The sequence below is a fragment of the Gracilinanus agilis genome, chromosome 4 (assembly GCF_016433145.1).
Source record: "Gracilinanus agilis isolate LMUSP501 chromosome 4, AgileGrace, whole genome shotgun sequence".
Classification (NCBI taxonomy): Eukaryota; Metazoa; Chordata; class Mammalia; order Didelphimorphia; family Didelphidae; genus Gracilinanus; species Gracilinanus agilis.
Genome location: NC_058133.1, coordinates 149,855,709 through 149,877,287, shown reverse-complemented (window position 1 = coordinate 149,877,287; position 21,579 = coordinate 149,855,709). Strand labels below are relative to the sequence as shown.

The 21,579-nt window shown below is 36.4% G+C and overlaps 1 protein-coding gene across 1 annotated transcript in view; it reads left to right on the top strand.

Moving 5' to 3' along the window:
• Positions 1 to 21,579, top strand: part of MTR (5-methyltetrahydrofolate-homocysteine methyltransferase) — a 169,293-nt gene that overhangs the window by 8,593 nt on the left and 139,121 nt on the right. Inside the window, exon 2 of the mRNA XM_044676319.1 lies at positions 16,473 to 16,681. Coding sequence (XP_044532254.1) covers positions 16,473 to 16,681 — 209 coding nt within the window. The remainder of the gene's footprint in view (positions 1 to 16,472; positions 16,682 to 21,579) is intronic.

The following is a 21,579-nucleotide window of genomic DNA, read 5'->3' as shown; positions in this document are numbered from 1 at the left end:
CTCTCTCTCTCTCTCTCTCTCTCTCTCTCTCTCTCTCTCTTTCTTTCTTTCTCTTTCTTTCATTATAATAATAATAATAGCTAACATTTTTTTATAGCACCTACTGTGTGCCAGGCTTTCTGCTAATCATTTTACAATCATTATCTCAGCTGATCCTCACAACAATCCTGGGAGGTGGGTGCTATTATTATCTATACCCTTTTTACTGGTGAGGAAACTGAGACAAACAGGTTAAGTGACTTGCCCAGGGTTACACAGCTAGGAAGTATCTGAGGACTCCAGGTTCCACTGTACCACCTAGCTTCCTCTATAATGAAGGAGTTAGACCAAATGGCCTCTGAGGGTCTCTGCTCATTCTTGAATCTGCGATCCTCTAAATCACTGGTACTTCATAGCAACAACTTCTGAGGCTTTGGGAGGGAAGACATGAAGAGCGCCCTTGTGAAAACATTAACCAGAATGTGTAACCTATGTTAGAAATGACCTCAGGGCCAAAGGTATGAAGGAGTACCAAGTTGACTTATATACCTAAAGTTTCTAGAGGGTTCCATAGGAATTCTGAACAGTAAAAATAACTGACATTTATATGGTGCCTTCAAGTTTGCAGAATGCTTTCCTTATGGTCTTCTTTGGGCCTCACAAAAACCCTGAGAGGGATCTATTGAAGGCATTTTTTTATCCCTGTTCTTCAGATGAGAAAAGTAGAGCCTATGACCCACACATAGCTAATAAGTATTAGAGGTAGGATTTAAATCTGTTTTGCTCACTCCAAGTCCTGTAATGCCCACCTTGTCTCAGGCTATATAATTTGTTGTTGTTCAGTGGTTTCAGTCATGTCAGATTTTTCCCTGACTCTATTTAGAGTTTTCTTGGCAAAGACCATTGAGGAAACAGAAAAGCATGGTTAAATGACTTGCCCAGTTAGGATGCGTCTGGAGCCAGATTTGAACTCCGATTTTCCTGACTCCAGGAATGGCTGTTTTTCACCTAGGTCATTTAGCATCCCTCTATTTTAAAATGAGGATAAGAACCTCTTCAAGACAGAGGACAGTATCATTTTTACCTTTGCATCATCCCCTACACTTAGCACCACTTTTAACCCTTAAGTAATCCTGAAATGTTTGTTGTACTGAATGTAGGGAAATAGGTAGAATTTTCAGATCACTGAACATTTAAATAAGTATAAGCTGTTAAAACAGAGGCCACCTAGCTTTTACAAATGGAAATCATACTTGGGGGCAGCTGGGTGGCTCAGTGGATTGAGAGCCAGGCCTAGAGATAGGAGGTCCTAAGTTCAAATCTGGCTTCAGACACTGCCTAGCTGTGTGACCCTGGGCAAGTCACTTAACCCCCATTGCCTATCCCTTACCACTCTTCTGCCTTGGAACCAATATGTAGTATTGATTCAAAGATGGAAGGTAAGGGTTTAAAAAAAAAAAAAGGAAATCATACTTTATTATAAGATGATGGTGCAAGCCCTCATCATCTCATTCCTGCTGGCTGACCTCACTTCCATGTCTTTTCTTGTTCACATCCACTTTGCTTCACTCAGCTATCAATGTGATCTTCCCAAAGCCCAAATCTGATCATAATAATAATATCAATAAATAATTTGATTAATAAACTCTTAATAAACTCCCCTTTCTCTCCAGGATTGCATGTAAAATCTCACTGGGATTTAAAGCCCCTCATAATTGCTTCCTACCCCCCTCCATCTTAACATTCTTCTTATACCCCTCCATGTACTGTGTGATAGTGATACTGGCTTCCTTGCTGTTCAGAACAAGAAACTCCCATTACCCATACTCTAGGCATTTTCACCCACTATCCTTTCTAGCCCTGCTTGGAATGCTCTCTTCTCTTAATCTCACCTTTTACAGGAAGGCCTTTTTGATCTCTCAATTCTAATGCCTTCCCTCTTTTAATTATTTCCAGTTTATCCTATTGCTATCATGTTTGTTTGTATATTGTTGTTTATATATCTCCCTCCTTAGATCAGGACTACCTTATGCTTTTTTTTTAATGTCCCCAAATGCTTAGCACATAGTAAGTGCTTAATTTATTAACAGACTGGCAGAGTTCCTTAAGGTGATAATTAATGTTGGTAGAGAACCATGGTTGTAAATTGTTTTGATTTTCAGAGTTTTTTGACATTTCCATGGGTGGCGAATCAATTAAATAACCAGTTGTGATTTGGGTTGCTGGAGTGGACTGTTTTGTTTTAGAGACACAATAAAAGATGGGATAAGCAGGCATCTCCTATGGGAAATGTAACTAGTAAAGCCCATAGGGAGTGCTGTAATGATGAGCCTTATTAACAGCTTTGAGAAAAAAGCTTTTTTTTTTTTAAATGAGCAGTGTGAAGGAGTAAATATTTGAGGACATCTCTCCAAGTTTTAAGATAACAGTAAACTTTTCTGAGTATTAAAGCATTGCCAATGGAAAAAAGTATAGTATTGTCTTGTAAAGGAATTGTAATTATCCTTTTGAATATAGACTCATGGGCAAGATACCATGGAGCTGATGCTATAATAAGTGGAAAGAGACCTGGATATATGGAGTAGGAAGAACTGTGTTCACATTTGGGTTCTGCTACTTATATTGCCCTTGTGAATTAGACAGGTTATGTACATCTTGGACTTCAATTTCCCTGTGGTTAAAATAAAATAAAAGGATTGTATGATTGTTAGCCTGGGACTGTGCAGGTGAACCTTATAGAGACTGCATGCCGTGCCTCTCCCCAGCCCCAGCCCCTTCTCCCCCCCCCCCTTTACCCCAAAGAGGGGAGGGAGAAAGAGAGGGGAGTGGCCTGAGCCCCCTGCTCAGAGGAGGGAGTAAGCGCTTTCATTGGACTGCTGGGCAGAGGGGCAGGTAGGTGTGGTGGAGATGGGGAGGAGAACACCTCCACCTGAGTCCCTCTGCCTTTCTGGTAACTACTTCTGACAGGTGATGGTGCATGTCCCCACAGAGAACTCTCTCTGTGCCCGCTTTGGCACATTTGCTATAAGTTTGCCATTCTTCCCATTGTGTCAAAATAAATCTACACATTGGCCTTGTATTAGAGTATATGTCCGTTCTGTACCTCTAGTTAATCAACTCTGCCTAAGGAACAGAGGTGTATTTTGTTACCAGTTTTTAGGAGCCTGATTTGTTATTTCTTACATTTTGATCTTAATTTGTCCTTTTCTGCTTCTTAACTCTAGTAGTTAATTAAATATTTTCTAAATAGCTTTGGAGGAATATTATGCAAATACATAAAATTTGTGTTACAGCAAAGACAATTATTAGGTAAACAAAGAAAAAAATGAAAAACAGTCTTTGCTCCCAAGGAACTTATTTTCTTGAGAAGGGTATAAAGTGTACAATGATTAAACCCAAAATAACTTCAGGAATGAAAACTTTAAACTATAGGAAATGTTTACATATAATGTATGTTTTGAGCTATCACATAGGTTAAATCTGTTTTTCTTTTTTGTTACCGTTTATATATATATATAACAGCATAATATATAACAATATAATACATATGACATATTATAAACATGTACAAAATTATAATAAATGTGATATAAATTTTAATAAATATGTTTACTAAGGGACATTTGGACTTTACCTATGTCCAAAAATTATTTCGTTTTTTTCCCTCCTGTCCACCCCTCCTCAAGAAGTCAGGTAATATGATATAGTTTGAACATATATTATCATGCTTACTCTAGAAAAAAATTCATGGAGGAAATAAAGGGAAGATTGTTATGTTTCAGTCTGCATTCCTATTTTATATGTTTATTGTATGGCAGTGGATATCCTTTTTTCATCACGAGTCCCTGGATCGTGTCCTGGATGCTTGCCTTGTTGATAATAGTTATGTCATTCACAGTTGATCATCATACATTTTTTTTTATTAGTGTACAATATCCTGCTGACTTTGTATTACTTTATATAAGTCTTTGCTTGTTTTTATGATCATCTTGTTTGTCATTTTTTATGACACAATAGTATTCCATTACAGTCATAACCACAACTTGTTTAGCTTTTCCTCAATTGATGGACATCCCTTCAGTTTCCAGTTCTTTGCCTTCACAAAAAGAGCTGCAATAAACATTTTAAAACATAGTTCTTTTCCTTTTTCCTTAATCACCTTAGGACAGTGTTGGGCAAACTACGGCCCGAGGGCCGGATGTGGCCCCCCCAAAATGTTCTATCCCACTGTGTGACGTTATTCCTAATCTGACGAATACAATGAGTAGGATACAATACAATGAAACTTCAAAAGAATTGTCTTAGAAACAGACTGACAGATGAGGATTTCCTTTCCTTTGGTCCCTTTTTTAAAAAGTTTGCCTATCACTGCCTTAGGAAATAAACCCAATAGTGGTGTTACTGAGTCAGATAATTCCAGGTTGTTTTCCAAAATGGTTGGATCAAGTTCAGCTATACCAACTATATATTGATATTTAATAATTAAAAATTGGTTGCCAAATGTAATAGTTAATAATTTGGTTTGACAAAAATAACGAGGGTTAAAAAAAAGAATTGTTGTGGTTGCCTTTTATAAAAGTTAAAGTTAAACTATGAGTCAGTAGACTGTTAGGAGCTTTTCATAATTTAATTTAATATAAATATAGTAAAAGGAGGGAAATGTATGAGGGAAATAGAAAATATTTCCTAACTTACCACCCTATGTCTCCTATCTGAAGAAATTCAGATCGCTCCCCGACAAAGTTCCGATCTCAATGTGGAAGTTGAAGTGGGTAAATAAATTTCTAGGGGGAGAAAGGGATGAAGGAGGAATGAAGGGTAAAGAGGGTTAACTACCTTAGACAAATATAAATGGGCTGTTACAGTTTGAGTGAGTGGCAGTTGGGATCCAACTGACTCTCAGACTACATCAGCCAGGAATACCTACTTACTATGGAAAAGAAACAACAGGAAGTTAAAAACCACTATTTAATAATGAATTTAAAGGGTAAGTAATGTAGGGAGAGGTCACCCTAACCTAGGTATCTAAGGACAAAACTCAGGGACTGGGAGCTGGGTCAGAATCTACACTCTTCTAACCCAGGCTGCCTGGATTAGCCTAAAAGGCTCGAAGGTAAATGGATGTCTCACAACTTGAGTTCACTTCTGTTCCAGTGATGATCCAGCACAGGTCCTCAGCAAAATTAATACAAAGGGAGAATGGAGGCAGTGAGCTAATCTAGTCCGGAAGTCCACCTTTCAGATCTGTGATCAGTGCTCACACTTGCATTTCCTGGTAGAAAGGATGACTCCTTGATAGAGACAGTTAAGAGCCTCACTCTGTTCCCTCCATAACAGAGTCCTCAGGAAAGACTTCCTTCCTTGCCACTATTCTATCATTGGAATCTTTAGGTCTTATCTGACAGCTTGGGCGCTTATTTCACTAAGTGTCTATACTCTTAATTTTCTTCATAACAAAGTCCAGTAACCTCTTCAACAAGGTCTTCAGCCCAACGAATATATCTGATGAATGTATCTTTGTAAAATGCCTTGCAGAATGAATCACAAAGTCTCCTCAGCTGAATTCCTCCTAAAAATGCTTCCCCTGGAGTCCTTGGGCTGGCTTTTTATAAGCAGTTTCTTCACATCACTTCCTATCTTTCTCCTACTTCACAGGAGCCAATCACAGCCTCCCAGTTTGCTTAGCACTGGGCAGTGTTTGTAGTTTTGAGTGGTGTGAACTTTTTCTAGTAAAAGGCTCTAAGTAAGGCTTTCTAAGTAAGTGTGAAAGGAGTACTTCAAATTCATGATTGATTAACTCGTAATAAACAAAGAGAGTTTTAAATTTTCTTTAACAATGCCCTTATTTTTTCACATCCCCTCTGACATTTGTCATTTTGCCTGTTTATTGTTTTAGCGAATCTGACTAGATGTGAGATGATAGTTCAGTTGTTTTGATTGCATTTCTCTAATTAATAATGATTCATAGCAGTTTTTCACATAGTTATATCTAGCTTTGATTTCTTAATCCAGATATTCTTTGTTCATATCTTTTGACCATTTGTCATTTGGGGAATGGTTCATATTCTTGTATATTTGACAAAGTTCTCTATACATTTTAGATATGAGACCTCTTATCTGAGAGACTGTCTATAAAATTTTTTTTCCAAATGTGAAGAGTGAATCAAACTTTCTTTGTCCATCAGTCAGCAGTTTTTAAATTAACCAATCAAAAAACGTGAACACCCCTACTTAACACTAAGTTCCAAAGTCACTTGCTAAAGTGGGTGACAACTCCAGAGGCCACTGCCCTGCCACTGGGCAGTGCTAGGCAAATTGAAAAATTGCAATTGGTTCCCATAAAGTGGAGGAAGAAATAGGAAGTGATGTGGAAAAAGAAATATAAAAAACCCTGAACTTCATGTCTGGGGACCTTCACCTTGACTTTGGATCTTGGCTCTTGGACTTTTTCTTGGAGGACTGCTCCTGGATCTTCTCCTTTGGACGGTTTTAGAGGACTTGGCTTTTGTTCTTCAACTTTGGAGTTTGTCTTGGGGGCATGAGTAGCTGGCCTTCCTTTCTTGGCTTCTGGAGAGATTGGCTCTGGAGATTCCTGCCTTGGCTTTGGAGGAGGCTGCAATGGTGGAACTCTAGCTGAAGACACCACCGGACCTGGGGAAGCCCCTGGGGGGCTGAGCCTCACTTCACCAGAGAAGGGCTGGTAGACTTGTTAAAATCTGTCTCTTTAGCTACTTTTTTTTCCCATTTTTACCCATTCTACCTCTTTGTAAATAAAGCTACTAAAGTCATTTTTGACTTTAGTATCTTTAAATCAGTGACCACAATATTACTTTAGAATTCTCATATTTAGTCAAAAACTAAATTTATATTCTTACACAAACTTAATCCTTTCCTTCTAAAGTTGGTTACATTACTTTTTTGTACAAATATCTTTTAATTTACTGAATTCAAAATTATCCACTTTACATTTCACAATGATATTTGTATTAATTTTCCTATCCATTAATCTGGTAGGTAATATGCTTCCTGTTCTTCTAATTTGTAATATCTCCTTTTATACTGAGGTAATGCATCCATTTTTATCCTGTCTTGGTAAATGGTTAAGATATTGTTCTATATCTAGTTTCTGTCAAACTGCTTTCTGTTTTTCTCAGCAACTTTTACCATATAGTGAGTTCTTATTCCAAAAACTTCAAAATTTACCTTTGTCAAACATAAGGTTACTCTTTAGTCTTTTATGACATTTTTGTCTGCTTTTTTTGTTCCACTGATTTACTTTTCTATTTCTTAGCCATGGCTAGATAGTTGTTTAAAAAAAAACAAAAAACAACTTTCCATCAATCAGTACTGTAAATTGGTTCTAAGGCAGAAGAGTGTTAAGGGCTAAGCAATGGGAGTTAAGAGACTTGTCCAGAAGCACACAGATAGAAAGTGTCTAAAGTCAAATTTGAACCCAGGTCCTCCTGACTCTAGGCCTGACACTCAATCCACCAAGTCACTTACCTGTCTCCTGTGATGTGTGGGAAGGGAATTTTCCTCCCCATTACGTCTCTTTGTTTGACATCATCAGTCAGTGACCTGGAGGTCTTTTACCATTGAGATGTACTGGTATAGACTAACCTTCAGAGAAAGGAAGTTGAAACCAATGAGATGGGAAACTGATTCCATAGGCACTACACTTCCTTTCTCCCCTCACCAGGGAGTACCAGACAAATTAAAGAACTATGGTTGGCTTTTGAGATGTGACGCGGGAGAGTTAGTAGGTGGAGAAAACTGCTTATAAGGCAAGATCCTCAGGGAGGATTGTATAATTATCCTAAAATCCAAGGTTTGAAATGTTTTGGAGAAATTTCAGGAAAAGAAACTCTCCAATACCCTGAATCAAGAAAGCTGGTCTTTTGAAGAAGGTACCATGAGGAAGCTGGTAGCAACCACACACTGCATCAAAAGATCCAGAATGAACTTTGGGATATAATGAATTGAACTGCAGGGGTTTGAAAATATTTATTCTGAATGTAAACTCTTATGCCAAAGGAGAATGCCCCCTAATTAGCATTTTATTAATGCATCTATCAATCATTTTTTTGTTTTCTTTCCCTCTTATCTCAATTATTGTAATTCCCTCTAGGTAAAGTGCAAATTTCTATATACCTCTAGTAAGAGAATCTTTAGAGGTATAAGCTGATTATTTGAAATGATTCATTGGAGAGACTAGTCATGTTAATCTCCCCAAACCCTCAATTGGGGAGATTTCAACATGCTCCCAGTAGAATCACAGGGAGGAATTGTGGAAAGGGAATTTCCCTCCTCATTATGTTGCTTTGTTTGACATCATCAATTAGTGACTTGGAGGTCATTTACCATTGAGATGTGCACGTATAGACTAACCCTCAGAGAAAGGAAACCAGCAAGATGGGAAACTGATACCATGGGCACTGCCCTCCTGCAAATTAAGGGACTATGATTGGTTACTGAGATGTGATGTGGGAGAGCTAGTGGGTGGAGAAAACTGCTTATAAGGCAAGACCAAAGCTCTGCCCACTCTCTTGTGTTCTCACTCTCTTCTCTGGCTGGAGCTTGGAACCTGAAGGAACCTCTGTCTGTGGTGAGCTTCAGGCCATCAAATGGCAAATAGGGTAGTAAGCTAATCAACTTTCTACATCTTTCCTACATTTCCTTCTCTTTACTATCAGCTACTAAAGCTACTAGCAGCCTCATAATTTAATTTTAATTATTATAAATGTTTTTTTTATAAGGAATGGATATTATGTTTTCTCAAAAGCTTATTCTGTATCTTTTGAGATAATAATATGGTTTCTGTTGGTTTTGTTATTAATAATGTATTAATAATGGTCAATTATTCTGATAGTTTTCCTTATAGTGAACTTTTCTTGCATTCCTGATATAAAATCCACTTGGTCATGGTGTATGATCTTTGTAATATAATATTATAATTTTGTGAGTGGTTTATTAAAAATGTTTGCATCAGTGTTCATTAGGGAGATTGGTCTATAGTTTCCTTTCTCTATTTTTAGTTCTTCCTGGCTTAGGTAGCAGTACTATACTTGTGTCATAACAGGAATTTGGAAGGATTCCTTCTTCCCCTATTTTTCCAAAGAGTTTATTTAATTTTGGAGGTAATTTTTCTTTGAATATTCAGTAGAATTCACTTGTGAATCCATCTGGTCCTGGGGCTTTTTTTTAGGGAATTCTTTGATGGTTCAATTTCTTTTTCTGTAATGGGATTAAATATTCTATTTCCTCTTTTGTTAATCTGGGTAAGGTATAGGTTTGTAAATATTCATCTCTTTCACTTAGATTGTCAAATTTGCTACCATATAGTTTAGCAAAATAACTTCTAATAATTGCTTTAATTTCTTCTTCATTGGTTGTGATTTTACTTTTTATTTTTGATACTGTTAATTTTCATTTTCTTCTTTCCTTTGTTTAAATCAAATTTACCAATGGTTTATCTAATTAATTTTTTTCATAAATATAGCACCTTACCTTATTATTGGTGCAATGGTTTTCCTACTTTCATTTTGATTAATTACTCCTTTGATTTTTCAGGATGTCCAATTTAATTTTTAATAGGAGATTTGAAATTTGTTCTTTATTTTTTTAGTTGTATGCTCAATTTATTCATCTGTTCTTTCTCTATTTTATTGATCTAAGCATTTAGAGATATAAATTTCTTCCTAAGGACATCTTTGGTTATATTCCATAAATTTTGGTATATCATCTTATTGCCATTTTAAAAAATCAAATTGTTGGTTGTTTCTGTGATTTGTTTTTTTGATTCATTCATTCTTTAGGTTAAGATTATTTAATTTCAGTTAACTTTTAGTCTTTCTGCTACCCTTTATGAATGTAATTTTTATTGCTTTATGGTCTGAAAAAGATGCATTCAATATTTCTGCTTTTCTACATTCAGTTTTTTTTTTATTTATTTTTAAATTTTTTAAACCCTTAACTTCTGTGTATTGACTTATAGGTGGAAGATTGGTAAGGGTAGGCAATGGGGGTCAAGTCACTTGCCCAGGGTCACACAGCTGGGGAAGTGTCTGAGGCCGAATTTGAACCTAGGACCTCCTGTCTCTAGGCCTGGCTCTCAATCCACTGAGCTACCCAGCTGCCCCCTCTACATTCAGTTTTGTAGATTTATGCCTTATATGGTCAGTTTTTGTGAAAGGTACAGTGTACTGTTGAGGAAAAAGGCTTATTTCTTTCTATTTTCATTCACTTTTCTCCAGAAGTCTATCATATCAAACTTTTCTAAAGTTCTTTTACCTCCTTAACTTCTTTATTTCTTTTTTTTGTTGTTGCTGGATTTATCTTCTTTTGAGAGGGGTGGTAGATTAAGGTCCCCTACTAATATCATTTTATAATCTATTTCCTCTTGTAATTTGTGTAACTTTATGACTTTGAATGCTATGCCATTTGGTGCATATGTGTTTAGTATTGATATTGTTTATATATGATAAACTATTGATTCTAAGATGGAAAGTTAGGGTTTTTTTTTTTTTAACAACTATCTAGCATTGTCTGTGATGCCTTTTATCAAAATGTTACTTCCTTCCTTATCTCATTTGATTAGATCTGGTTCTACTTTTGCTTTGCCTGAGATCTCCAGCTCTTTTTTACAATAGCCCCTTTTAATCTGTGCATGTTTTCTTGCTTTAAATGTGTTTCTTTTAGAAATCATGTTGTGTGATTCTGGTTTTTAATCTACTCTCCTATCCTTTCCTATTTTATGGATGAGTTATCCCATTTACATTCATGGTAATGATAACTAATTGTGTTTCCCTCCATCTTATTTTCCTCATTTACCCTTTTCTCTCTCTCCTTCAGCCTTTCTCTGTCAAAAGTTGTTTTGTTTCCAACTAATGCCTCCCTCAATTCACCCTTTTCCATCCTTGCTCCTTCTCTGATTTTGCCTTCCCGTCCACTTGTTTGTAGTGGTGCTTGTCCCTAGCTGAAGTGAGGGTTCATTCACGCATGGACTTAAATTAGCTTCCTAAGAAGGACCAAGCATCTTACAGACAAAGTAGATGAGACTATAGTATCTTGGAAGAGTTTGTGCCTAGAAGATACCTCTAAAGAAAATCTATATCATATATTTAGAAGCAGATTGATATTTAGAAAATTGATCAGTACAGCCGTTTAAAATTATAAGAAAAAGAATTCCAAGAATGATTAGGACCTATTTAAGAATGAATTGTAATAAGCCACTACCATGAGGCTATCTAAGAGAATGGATCTCACCCAGATGTATCTTCACTTACATGAGTGTGTTGTGCTATATGTATAATAATTATCCAATATCACTGATGGTATCTCAAGTATATCACAGGCTTATTTGCCGTAACCATAGGAGCTATGTTGTCCAGAGCACTAGATGTACGACAATAATAGCTGCTATATTCTAAGCCAATCCCTCAAGTTTATATGAGAAATCTACCCTAGGTTAGGAATAAGTGTTCAAATTCTGACACCATCCAAACCCTTTATATGATTTTTATGGTCACAATTGAGATCATAAGCTATTCCACAAGTGCCAAATGCTGGAATAGGCGTTGCCATATTGTATGTTACAGTAGCAAAGCAATAATAGAATGATTTTTTTAAATAAGATTTTTGGTAACAGCACAGATGAAAGAAGTCAAATTGCTTTTAGGAGGGATCTCAAAAGTCTGGTTACAGTGAATACATGAACCTATAACCAAACCTTTGAGATTCCCCCTGAAAGCCATTTTTTCTGTACAAACTTCAGGATGAACCTTTGCTCACATGGTTAGGTTATAGTAAATGTTGGAGCCCAAGTTAATAGTTGTGTGAGAAGTCCTATGTGGAGTCACACACAAAGTGAAATTTGGCAATAGATACAAAACACGCAGAGGAGGAATCCTGGACTTAAAATTAATATAAGTTTTTGTTTGAGGAACTTAGAGTAGAGTTAATAGGTTTCTTGTTAATTATATAGTAAGTAAAGAATTCAACCAAATTTGTGGGTACTATATTATGAACTGTCATACTGTTGCTAGGATTTTTTAAACAGTTCTGTTTCAACTGGTGGAAAAATAGAAAACTATTATTATTTTTAAACCCTTACCTTCTGTGTTGGAATCAATACTGTGTATTGGTTCCAAGGCAGAAGAATGGTAAGGGCTAGGCAATGGGAGGTTGTGACTTGCCCAGGGTCACACAGCTAGGAAGTGTCTGAGGTCAGATTTGAACCCAGGATCTCCCATCTCTGGGCCTGGCTCTCAATCCACTGAGCCACCTATCTGCCCTCTCCCCAATCCCCCAATGGAGAATTATTGTATTCTACTTTGTTTAAAACTGGAGAAAAATATTTATTAAGATTGATTAGGATCTCAGGCTTTTTAATTTTTACATTTAAAATTGAGTTTTCAGTTATTTCTCTTATTTCTAAAATATTTTCTAAAATTTCTTTATCATCCCTTCTCTTAGGGATATGTTGTTGTGTCATAAAACTTAAACCAAAATATGGATAGTCCCAAGTGCAATAACCAAATCAAACATACTTAACAAATTTTCCTTTACATTCAAACTTCCTCTTGGCACTCTAGCTTTCAGACTTTGTCTCTTCCTCATCTCACTTGCTTAAAAAAACAACTTTCAAACTAATTCTGAATTCTGATTAAACACTTCTCTTACCTTCTACTTGCTTAGTCCCTCTAGTCTTTATTTTTAATTGTATTCCAGATTATTTACATGTGTACCCAAACAAATTTCAGCTTTAAGTTTTGACTTCAAGAAGAGCTTCCTTCCTCTTATTAATTTGTTCATGATAACTAAACAATATTTGAAATGTTCAATTTATGACAAATTTAGAAAATCAATTTATAAAAATAATTTGGAAAGACTCATGGAAAAAAATCTGCTAGAGGATGACCTCCCTATCCAACCTTTATAAAAAAAACATGTTGATTAAAAGTCATATATTCAGGACATTTTGATGTTATACTAGTGAAAATTTCAACCTGCAAATTTTCTTGTTGATCATATTGTTGATGGATTCTTACACTATGCTAAACTAATGCATATTCCTATCTCTCTGTCTACAATCACAAAATAATAAATTCTATCTATACTTATTGTCCTAAAGCTATCTATACTTTCCTATGCTAAGGACGAAGGATGAGAAAGAATTTACCCGGGGAAAGTGTGGGGTTTGAATACAAGTGTTACATAAGTTGAACATGAGTGCATAAAAAACAATAAACTGTAGCAAAATATAACAATATCTATCTATGTAACTTGTTCTTACTTATTCTAAACAAATGCATTTCTGCAACAAACTATCTTATTATTTTCTAGTACTGAACTTTAAGTAAACATTTATAACATGTTTCTAATCCTTTTAATTTCTAATCCCTATTCTGTTAGGAAAAAGTAATGTGTGAGTAAGTTCTTAATTTACATTGGTATATTAGCTTATTAGTAACATCTCTAGATTCCTTATGGATTTTTCTATTCAAACATTCATAACTATATTGCACTGTCCTTGTGCTAACTAAGATGAACTTTCCCTATCGGTTAGTAAGCCGTTCATTTATTATGGGTTAATAGCAATATGATACATATATACAAGGGTTTGTATGTGATGTCTTAATTAAAGAGTGTAAATACTGTTTGACCTATCAAGGGACATAAGTTCTCTTGTTTAACGTGGCCACTGTACTTTGTATTCAAACTTATTTACATCTATTTACACTATGTACATGTGATGTGATTTTAATGTGTCTATGTGTTGGACCTATGACCTAGCATGTTCTGCTTGGTTCAGACTCACCATCTTCTTTAGAATCCCTCTGTCCATCAGCTAATGTTCTGATGCATACATTCTAATGTGGGCATGTGCTAACTTTGTCTTTGGTTTGTGACTGAACGTGTGATCCTTGTACCATTCAAACCTAAATCTTGTTGTCGTTGTGTTTCTTCTGGTGAAGTTGTCCAAGTCACATAGGTGTTGCAGTAGTTCGGGTTGTTGTTTAGTCTTTGTGCAGTGTCTCTTGTGTTGTCCTTGAGCTGGTCCTGAAGTTGTCCTGATGTCTTGATGTTCTCTGGGTTCTCATCTAGCCTTCATCTGTGCTGGATACCCATCTTGACTGATGTTGACTTGATTGAAGGGTTGCCTTAGATCAGGAACCAGTGTAGGAAGTGTCTGAGGCCAGATTTGAACCTAGGACCTCCTGTCTCTAGGCCTGGCTCTTAATCCACTGAACCACCCAGCTAATCTTGTGCATTTAACTGAGTTTTGTTTAGTAAAGGGAAAGCAGAGGTTAGGAAAGATTTTTTTCTCCTCATTCTTCTCTTTATCTAATTCTCCTTTAGGTTCAAAATAGGAAGGTGGAACCAAAGAAGCAGGCAATATTGGTAGAACTCATTTCTTTTCTACTTAACTTTCTTTAGTTGCCAATTCTTTCCAGCAGCCCAAATATTCTAACTGCTCTTATTTTTCCTGTTTTCTAGAAAGGCTTCCAATTTGTCTATAGTATAAAAATTAAAGGTCCCAAATTTAGGCCAAAAGTTCCTAACAGTCTTAACACCAATTAAAACAATAGTCAGTAGCTTTATTCCTGTCCATTCCCTTGCCTACTGATAACTCTTTTGTTGTCCCATGCAATAAAAAATTTTTCCAATGGAAAGTCTCTTGGAATTTCTCTCCTACTAAGCCTAGTCCCCATTTTTAAGAGACATACCTCTGTTTTTAGAGGTGTAATTTAGAATTAACCCAGAGAAGTAGAGGACCATTCTGGGAGAGAGTAGGTACACTGTCCAGACCCTATACCTCTATGAGAGGAAGATCCTTATCTGGCAAGGCACAAAGCCAGGAACCACCTCTGTGAGTTAAACGGTAGACTCAGTACTGTTACATATATGTAACAAACCTGTGGACTTCCTCTCTAGTATAGTTAAACAAGTAAAGAATGTTAAATGCCTGCACTAGTTATTACTGTGGTTAATAATTTTGTAATTTATGAGGTTCTTTACATCACCATACCCAGCAGTTGCATAATAGTAGGTAGTATAAAAAGCAGAAGAAACTTATTTTGGCATATTCTAAGTTTATTCTTTAAAATGAAACTTTAGGAACTATGGCATATTTCAAATTTATTTTGTTAATTAAAGGCAGAAAATTTAAAAAAAAAAAAAAGAAGAAAGATATGAGTAGATATCAAACTGCGAAGTTTTGAAATTACCAGCGTGGAGTAGATCTGGGTGGGCAAAGACTCTTTGTTCATTGATCTTCCCTTCAAGAAGGGACTGGAGGCAAATAGCCCCGATATATGTACCAAAAAAACCCAAAAACCCTTCTTGGAGAGAAGACCCCCAAAGGTCAGAATGTCTGCCCGCCCCAAGTTGGGCTCCAAAAATGTGGAGAAAATTTATTAGCAGAGATGCTAAAAGCTAAAACAAAGTCTCTAAGCCAAAAAGAAATAGGTTTATTGAGAGAGGGCTGGCCTCACAATAAAGCTGGATTCTGGTCAAGACCAAAGACCTCTAGCCTTGTGATGGCCTTCTTATATACCCCAAAAATTGATAGTCCAAGTGCCATGGGTGACAGTGATACCAGAACAGTCAGCTCCAAAATAGTCATCTCCAGAACAGACACATAAGTCACATTCAGTCCCAACTAGTGCTAAATCAGCAGAAAGAGTGTACTAAAAACTTAACAGAATGTCACCATGGGTGTTAACAGATAACTATTTTTAGGCAATAATGATGCTAAAGGAATCATATCTGACATTAGCTTGACCTATGCTGACATTCATCCTAACATTTACTTAACCATAGTAGAGTCACATTGCTTATTGCTAGACTCACATATGCTAACATTGCTTACATCTTGGTTAAATAAGAAAACAGCTAATACTAAAATAATCATAGAGGGGGACAGGAGATTTCACATTCACAGAACAGAGTGAGTTTCTAAGTCTAATGTGTGTGGTGTACTCTCCGTCAGTAATATCCTTGAAGGCTACAGTGACCTTGGAGCATTATGTAAGACTCTGGCTAGTGATTATCATATTCTTCAAAATGTTTTATTGTGGTTAGACATTTTTATCATTTTACTAAGGCATTTTACTAAAGTATGTTATTGTTCATCTTCTTAAATTCAGTGTAGCCTTAGTATATACCATCTGTGAACTTGATTTTGTGGTAGTTATTTAAAGCAGCTTCCTCCTGAACTTGGGGGAGAGCATAACTTTGTTATTTTTTTTTTTTAAACCCTTAACTTCTATGTATTGGCTCCTTGGTGGAAGAGTGGTAAGGATGGGCAATAGGGGTCAAGTGACTTGCCCAGGGTCACACAGCTGGGAGGTGTCTGAGGCCAGATTTGAACCTAGGACCTCCCATCTCTAGGCCTCTCAGTCCACTGAGCTACCCAGCTGCCCCCTATAACTTTATTTTTGAAAATGAATTCTTTGATTTTAATTATTCATCTTTTTTTTTTTAAGCAGGAAAAAAAATCCCAAAGTATGATATTGAAGCCATTTTGCAGCAGAGGATCATGGTATTGGATGGAGGTATGGGGACCATGATCCAACGCTATACGCTGACTGAAGAGGACTTCAGAGGACAGGAGTTGAAAAACCATGCCAAGCCTTTGAAAGGCAACAACGATCTCTTAAGTATAACTCGGCCTGATATCATTTGCAATATCCATAAGGTATTGTATGACATAGGAAATATCTTTTCATTACTTAGTCTAATAGGCTATTAAGACTCTTTCACAACAGATAGCCAACATGTATAGTATTATATACCAGCATTAGGGACTTCTAACAGTTATATATGAAAGTTGTTACTATGGGATCAGGGATGACTTTCTGTAGGAAGAGTCATTTAAATTGGGCTTTTAAGGATGTGCAGGAATTAATAGACAAAAGGGAGGAGGAGGGCATTCCAAGCAGAGGGAACAGTCTGCATAAAGATATGGAGGTCTCTGTGTGTGGTGTGTGTTCAGGGGGCAGAGAGTTGTCTACCTTGATTGCATATTAGAGTGGTGGGAGGAGAGGAATGAAAAATCAAGTTGCAGGTGAACTCAGATCCCAGAGGCGCTTTAATCTCTTTGACAAATGAGTTTAAACTTTCCTTGGGAGACAGTGGGGAGCCACTAAAAGTTTTTGAGCAGAGGATGGACTGGCTGATCAGGTCTGTACACAAGGAACATTTTCCTGGTGGTAGTATGAAGAGATTCTAGCAAGGAGAAGGTCAAAGTGGGAAAAGCTGTTACAAAGTAATAAGTAAAGGCCTACCTTCAGATAATTGTCATGGGAAGAGAAAGGAAGGGATGGATTTGAGAGATTTTATAGAGATGGAATTAATGGGTCATGCAAAGTATTATGTGTTCATTCTGTTATTGAGTATCTTTATTATGCAGAGCCTTATATCCTAAACCCTGAGGGATATAATAAAGCAAAATCTTTCCCTACATGAAACCCCTAGAGAATAAAAGCCAGTTCCTAGAAATAATAAAATTTATCTCAGGCTAATCTTAGATATGTATTCATGTATATATATATATATGTATGTATTTTAAAAATCCTTACCTTCCATCTTAGAATCACTACTGTGTATTCATTCTAAGACAGAAGAGTAGTAAGGGCTAGACAATGGGGGTCAAGTGACTTGCCCAGGGTCACACAGCTAGGAAGTGTCTGGGGCCAGATTTGAACCTAGGACTTCCCATCTCTAGGCCTGGCTCTCAATCCATTGAGCCACCCAGCTGCCCTCATATATTTTATATTTTATTATTTTTAAAAATAGCATGTTTTAGAGGTTAACTGAGAGGAGTAGAAGGGACTCTGGGATCATTGAATGTGTTTTTGTATCTCTGGGCATAATTCAGAGAGTCACGTAGAGTAAAAACAATATTGCTCTCAAAGTCAGAAAGTTTCTTTTAGAGAAGAGCTCTGTTACTGCTCAGCTAAGAATAAATGTCCCTTGCACACAGGATAATTCTTAGCCTTTGTCTTCATGAAGATAATTTAGCAACAAAATGATATCTGTTAGGATTAAGGGGGTAGGTTGTAGGGAATGGCTTTGTACTTTGACAGAATGTAGAAGGGCAAGATGGTAGGAACACATTCTTTTTCATTAGTTCTCATTTACAATGGGAACATAGACTCCAATGGAATTTAGCAAATGCTTTTTAAATGCTCCCTCCTAGATGATTCCTTTGAAAAGGTCCTTTTCCTTTTGAGGAAAAGCAGAGGCTAAATAATTAGTTTATTCACTAGACTTTTAGAATATTCAGTAAAAAAAGTTATAAAATGAATAAGCGAAGGAAAAAATATAAGGATACAGTGGATTTATTGAAAGGTGAATGTAAGAATGTAAGCTTTTTGGAGACGAGGACTGCCTAACATTTATAGTGCCTGAAACATAACATCATAGGATCCTAAATATTTATAATTACTAATAATTATTAATAAAGAATTTTATTATGGTACACTAAGGTTTGCAGAGCACTTTATGTGGATTATCTCATTTGTTTGTCACAGTAGCCCCATGAGGTTTGTGCTGTTGTTATCCACATTTTACAAATGAGTGAACAGACTGAGAGAGTTTAAGTGACCTGTCTAGAATTACCCAGCTAAAAAGGATGAGGTTTTACTTGATCTCATGTTTTCCAGCCTCTAGGTTCAGCATTCTATCTACTGCCTTGCTGTGGGAAATTTGACTTCTCTGCACATTATCTTTTTGCTATGACAAAATGTATAAAAGTAGTTAGGTTATAGGGGGAATGATTCATAGAAATATTAGCATAGCTTACAAAGCAATAGACAAATAGCAAATAATCTATAGTGGGAGTTTTAAACCTTTATTTATGGACCTCTTCTCAGAATAATATTTTAAAATGCATAAAATAGAAATAATTTCAAAGGAAACAAGCCTTATGCTATTGTCAAAATAAGAACCCATGCTGTAGACAGTTTACTCATAGTTGTGATCATTAAACATATGTATGTATATGTCAGCTTTTGTCTGTATGTATATATATATACATATGTGAGTATTGCTATATTTCAGTCAGTAAGCATTTATTAAGCACCTACTATGCTTAGGCACTGTGCTATGGTTTGGGGATACAAAAAGAGGAAAAGATAGTCCTTGCCCTCAAGGAGCTTTTATAATGATGGAGGAGATAATATAAAAAGAAATTAATACAAAGCAAACTATACTCAGAATAAATAGCTCTTTAATAGTGGGAAGGCTCTGGAATTAAAAGGAATTGGGAAGTCTTCCTGTAGAAAGTGGGATTTTAATTGAGACTTAAAGAAAGCAGGCAGGTCAATAGTTGGAGCAGAAGAAGGAGAGCATTTTAAGCATGGGGGATGGCCTGAGAGATGCAGTGTCTTGTCCAGGGAACAGCCAGGAGGTCAGTTTCCTTGGACTGAAGAGTATATGTTGGGTAATAAGGTATGGGAAGAATAGAAGGGGAGGAAGTGGGGGAGCTAGGATGACTAGGTTATGAAGGCTTTGAAGGCCTTATGAAGGATTTTATATCCCCAGGGTACTAGGAAGTCACTGGAGAGGGTGTGTGTGTGTGTGTGTGTGTGTGTGTGTGTGTGTGTGTGTGCACGCACATGTGTGCATGCATGCTGGGGGTTCTCTCCCTTCCTCTTATATGCTGAGGTATTTTCTAAATTCTACTAGGGGAAAGTCAGTAAGGTAAATTTTAGTATATCTAAAAATACTTTATTTCAGAAAATTTTCAGATACTTCAAATAGTTCAGAAATAAAATATGCCTTTTTTATGTTGTTTTTGTAGCATTATTATCATAGAAGTGAGATTGTGTAATAATATGCAATTTTTTTTAATGTACTAGTGATTTTAGTAGTATAAAGAACTCCCAATGAGGAAATTCCCTTACAAAAATAAGCTGTGTGATCCTGCATAATTCACTCAACCTCTGACTGTCTCATTTCCCCCAGCTATAGAATGGGGATAAAAATATTACCTACCTCATAGAGCTGTTGTGAGGATCAGATGAAATAATATTTGTAAGTCACTTAAGCACAGGAAATGGTTAATAAAAGCTTATTCCTTTCAAATGCTTATTCCTTCATCGATGCAGATGTGTACTTGCTCTGAAAATTATAATAGTCTTAGAGAGTTGCCTGGTGGTACTGAAAGATTATATGACTTGCTCATGGCCATACAGCTAGTATATGTCATGTAGGACTTGACTCAGATTTTCCTGATTCTTAGTTAAGCTTTATATCCACTGTGCTGTTTTACCTCCTACTATGCACATTATAGATAATTAATGTCAACAAGATACAAACATTTACCTTATTCACTACTTCTTATAAATGAACATTGAAAGCTGATGTGTCAATCAAGGGATCCTTGACCTGTATTCCTAAACCAGATTAAAATGTAATTGAGAAATAGTTAAAAGAAATAAAAATATAAGATATAGATGACACTGTATTTTAAAACTGAATCATTATGCAGCCTGCAGGGATCCTTATGTATGGATTAGTGGCCCCCATTTGAGACACCATTGATTGGGAAGCCTCCATTTTCTAATCAACAAATATTTGTAAAGTTCCTACTAGGATTCTCAGTGTATACTAGAGATAGTATACTATCTCAGATACTAGTATACAGTAGTATACTAGAGGTACAAGTAAAAAGAATGGAGTGTAAGGATTAAAATAGGGGTCTTGACAAAAATAAGAGAGCAGCTTTTAATAATATAAGTTTTAATGAGAATATAGTAGAGCTGTAAATTAATATTATCCCTTTAAGCCAGAGAAAAGAAAATTTCTAGGAGCTTTTAACAATTAACAATTTAGCTTAATTTAAATAAAGATAGTAAAAGAATATAGTAAAGGAGGGAAAGAGAGAAAGAAATTATTAATCATATACCTAAAATTCCTAATAACTATTTCCTAAATCTATCTCTGTCTTCTCAGGACAGGTTCTTCTGCCTGGCCTACCAGACCTACTCTACTCTATCTATAAATTATTTACTAAGTACCTAACTACATTAATAAATAAACAGCCATCACCCATGACCTCCTTCAACTGCCAGTGTTTAACTGCCAGGCATCCCTTGCCTCCAAGATAGACTCCTGCTCCCTCAAGGTCCAGAGGCAAAAGATCCTTTCAGGGCTAAAGTCAAAAGCCCTCTCAGAAAGCTCAGGCACACCTTTATATACCAGCAACTCGACGCCAGCCCACACTAGCAGCAACCATTCATTTCCCCACAACTGTTAGCCCTGTCAGCAACTGATGCTGGCCCATCAGGGAACACCTCTGGTTCCTACTTCCTGTCACTGTGGGCTGGTTAATCCCTACACATCTCTATGGTAAGAGGACTTCCAGGTTCCCTGTTAAATTAAAAAAAATGAAAGAATTCCTTTTTAGAGGAGTAATGCCTGTTTTCAGGGAGCTTACATTCTTCTTTTTTTTTTTTTTTTAAACCTTTATCTTCTGCCTTAGAATTGACACTAAATATTGGTTCCAAGGCAGAAGAAAGGTAAGGGTAGGCAATTGGGGTTAAGTGACTTGCCCAGGGTCACAAAACTAGGATGTGCCTGAAGCCAGTC